General features: G+C 49.1%; 1 protein-coding gene across 1 annotated transcript; it reads right to left on the bottom strand.

Moving 5' to 3' along the window:
- Positions 1 to 663: 663 nt before the first annotated feature.
- Positions 664 to 1,780, bottom strand: EMH_0026370 (uncharacterized protein; the record flags this gene model as incomplete). The annotated part of the gene is made up of 2 exons (XM_013502602.1): positions 664 to 835; positions 1,134 to 1,780. The coding sequence occupies 2 exons, from the start codon at positions 1,778 to 1,780 to the stop codon at positions 664 to 666; spliced, it is 819 nt and encodes a 272-aa protein (XP_013358056.1).
- Between the last annotated feature and the right edge of the window lie 1,671 nt (positions 1,781 to 3,451).

Below are 3,451 nucleotides of genomic sequence, written 5' to 3' on the forward strand. Positions count from 1 at the left end.
TGCTGTTGCTGTTGCTGCTAGTTGTGTTACTACTGTGGTTCTGCTTCTGCTGCTGATCGTTCTGTTTGTGTTGTTACTGCTTCTGCAGCAGCAGCAGCAGCAGCAGCAGCAGCAGCAGCAGCGCAGCAGCACTAGCACCCGCAGCCCCAGCACCAGCACAAACAGCAGCAACAGAAAAAATAAGAGTAAAGGAACGATCAGCAGCACCAGCAGCAGCAACAGCAACAGCACCAGCAGCAGCAACAGCAGCAGCAGCAGCAGCAGCAGCAGCAGCAGCAGCAGCAGCAGCAGCAGGAGTATGAATTTCTTTTTCTTACGAATTTGATAGAAACTATTTGGGGTGTACATCCACCCCCGGGGCCCCACAACATACCCCATACCCACATTATTATAATTATTTAGGGGCCTCATCTCCTCTCTTATAAACCCTAAACAAACAAACCCATCTCTCTCCTTTATTTTTTCTTTTTCTTTTTCTTCTTCTCTCGGCGTCATTCCATACAAACACTCAAAAGGGGTACTCCACAGCCAGCAAGAAGGGGGCCCCCCAGGGGCCCCCTGGGGGCCCCCCTCCAAGTAGCCAGGGGCCCCCACACCTGAGGAGAGCTGTGGAGGTGTTGGATTTGTTTGCTGCTGTTAATACAGCCAAATGCAGCGAAGACATCAGCTGCCCCCAGTCGCTACGCAAATGCAACTCTGCAGACCAAGGGGGGCCCCCACGGGGGCCCCCAGGAGAGGGGCCCCCAGGAGAGGGGCCCCCAGGAGAGGGGCCCCCAGGAGAGGGGCCCCCAGGGGGGGGCCCCCCCGTGGGGGGGGCCCCTGGAGGGGGGGCCCCCTGCGGGAGAACGTCAGAAGGGGGGCCCCCCGAGGAGGAGGGGCCCCCTGTATTGGTGTATAGGGGGCCCCCCTGGGGGGCCCCTGTGTGTGTTAGGGTTTGTTTTGTGTGTGAGTTGAGTGGTGTTTGTGTGTGGTTTGTTTGTGTCAGTGTGTTGTTTATGCATACACCCGAATAATTATAATATTTTATTTGTTTTAGTTTATTTTTATTTTTATTTTTATTTTTATTTTTTTCTTTTTCTCTCTGCTGTATACACAAAAGAAAAGATAGGTTTATTGAGCCCCCACCCACATACAGCTGGGGGTCACCGGCGTTGAGAGAGAGAAGGGGGCGGGGGCAGCGCGCGGAGTATACAGGTGTGAAGGCAGCAGCAGCAGCAGCAGCAGCAGCTGCTGCTGCTGCTGCTGCTGCTGCTGCAGGAGATGAAACGAAACCCTTGCAGCCGCAGCGTCGACAGACACCATGCTGCTGCTGCTCCTGCTGCTGCTGCTGCTGCTGCTGCTGCTGCTGCTGCTGGTTGTGATGGTGAGCCAGAGGGCTGTGTGGGCGAACTCTTCGGCGCTTCAATTCGTCAGATAAACCGTTGCAGCTGCTGCTTGGTTGCTGCTGCTGCTGCTGCTGCTGCTGCTGTTGCTGCTGCTGCTGCTGCTGCTGAGGAAGGTTTGCTTCGGTTGAGCGCCGTTTGTGGTTACCTGCGTTTGCTTCTCCCGCTGGCGTTGCTGCATGAGCAGCAGCAACATCTTTTTGCTGCTCGAGCTTTTGTTTGTTCTGCTGCTGCTGCTGCTGCTGCTGCTGCTGGTTGCTGGTAGTGGTGCAGCCGTTGCTGCTGCTGCTGCTGCTGCTGCTGCTGCTCTCATCGCAGCAGCAACGCAGAGAGCCTGCAGGAGGAGGAGGAGCGCCGGGGGAGACGTGCAGCAGGAAGCGGAGGCCACCCAGCTGCATGCATCGCCTGGAGTAGTAGGAGCAGCAGCAGCAGCAGCTGCTGCTGCTGCTGCTGCTGGGGGCCCCCATTTGCATTCAGGTGTACAGACACCCCACTGTGTGCAGTCTGTGAAGACCCTCCTTCCTGAGGATGTATGAAGTGCTGCTGTTTCTGCTGCTGCTGCTGCTGCTGCTGCAGCAGCAGAGGCAGCAGCAGCAGCGAGAAGAGCAGCTGCAGCAACTGCTGCTGTAGGAGCAGCAGCAGATATACACAAGGATGCAGTTGGTGAGCAGCACGCTTAAAGGAGAATATATTTTTATGTTTTAAATTCTTTTTATCTCAATAAAAAAGAAAGAAAACCTCAGCATACACCTGGGGCTTGGGGTGTATAGGCAGCTCCCGGGGTAGTGGTGTTGCTGCACGCCTCGGTAGTAAACCGAGCCAGCAGCAGCTCAGCAGCTCAAATATTTAATGAAATTAAATAAAATTAAAAAGTATTTATAAATTTAATTAAATAAAATCCGAGTTTTTGTGTTTTTTTATTTTTATTTTCTCTATTATCTCCCCCCCGGACCCTGGGGCTTGGGGTGAGCTGCTGGTGTGGCGGCCCTGCGTTTCGCTGCCTCTGTATGTGTTTCGTTTTTTCTTTTTTGGTTTTCTTTTGTTATTTGTGATAAATAAAACTAAAAGTAAGGCATTTGTTGTGGAGTGCTCCTCCTGAGCCTTCGATAGAGGGGCCTAGCGCCGTGTGTTGTCTGCTGCTGCATGCGACAGCAGCAGCAGCAACCAGCACAGCGAAGCAGCAGCAGCAGCAGCAGCAGCAGCAACTGCTGCAGCTGCAGCAACAAGCAACGCAGCAACACCACCGCTGCAGCAGCAGCAGCAGTACCGCCCGCAGCATCAGCAGCACCTGCAGCAGCAACAGCAGCAGCTCCCGCATCAGCAGCAGCAGCAGCAGCAGCAGCAGCAGAATGGAGGTGGACGGGGTATCTGAATGTCCCGCGTGGCTGCAGCAGCTGCTGCAGCAGCCTGTTGAGCCCTTTGCTGCTGTTCTTAAGGCGCAGGCAGCAGCAGACCCCAACGCTGCTGCAGCAATCGAATGCTTACAAAACCTCCATGAAAAAAAGTAAAACAAAAAAAAGGGTTTAGGGTTTAGGGTTTAGGGTTTAGGGTTTAGGGGGGTTTAGGATAGATCAACACTATATGAGCTCGGTCGCACTGTTTCTGTTGCTGCTGCTGCTGCTGCTGCTGCTGCTCCTGCTGCTGCTGCTGCTGCTGCTGCTGCTTCCTTCGGTTTTGCTCGATGTGTAGTATTATTTATTAATATATATATTATATATAATATATATAACAATAATACAAATATATAATATATAATATATAATATATAAAAATATACATATTTTTATTATTTGTTGTTATTGCTTAGGTTTCATAAAAAAAAAAATAAAATAAAATAAAATAAAATAAAAGTATATAAAAATAAATTAAATAAAATAAATGAAATAAATAATATTATACGTTGTAAAGTAAATAAAACAAATAAACCAAATAAATAAAATAAAATAAACAAAAACAAACAAAACTACTTGCTATTGTTGTTATACATAACTAAAATAAATAAAACAAATAAAAAAAAAATAAATACATATATTTTTTTTTTTTTTTTTTTTTTTTTTTTTTTTTTTTTT

This window comes from Eimeria mitis, genomic scaffold (genome assembly GCF_000499745.2).
Source record: "Eimeria mitis Houghton genomic scaffold, Emh_scaff969, whole genome shotgun sequence".
NCBI lineage: Eukaryota > Apicomplexa > Conoidasida > Eucoccidiorida > Eimeriidae > Eimeria > Eimeria mitis.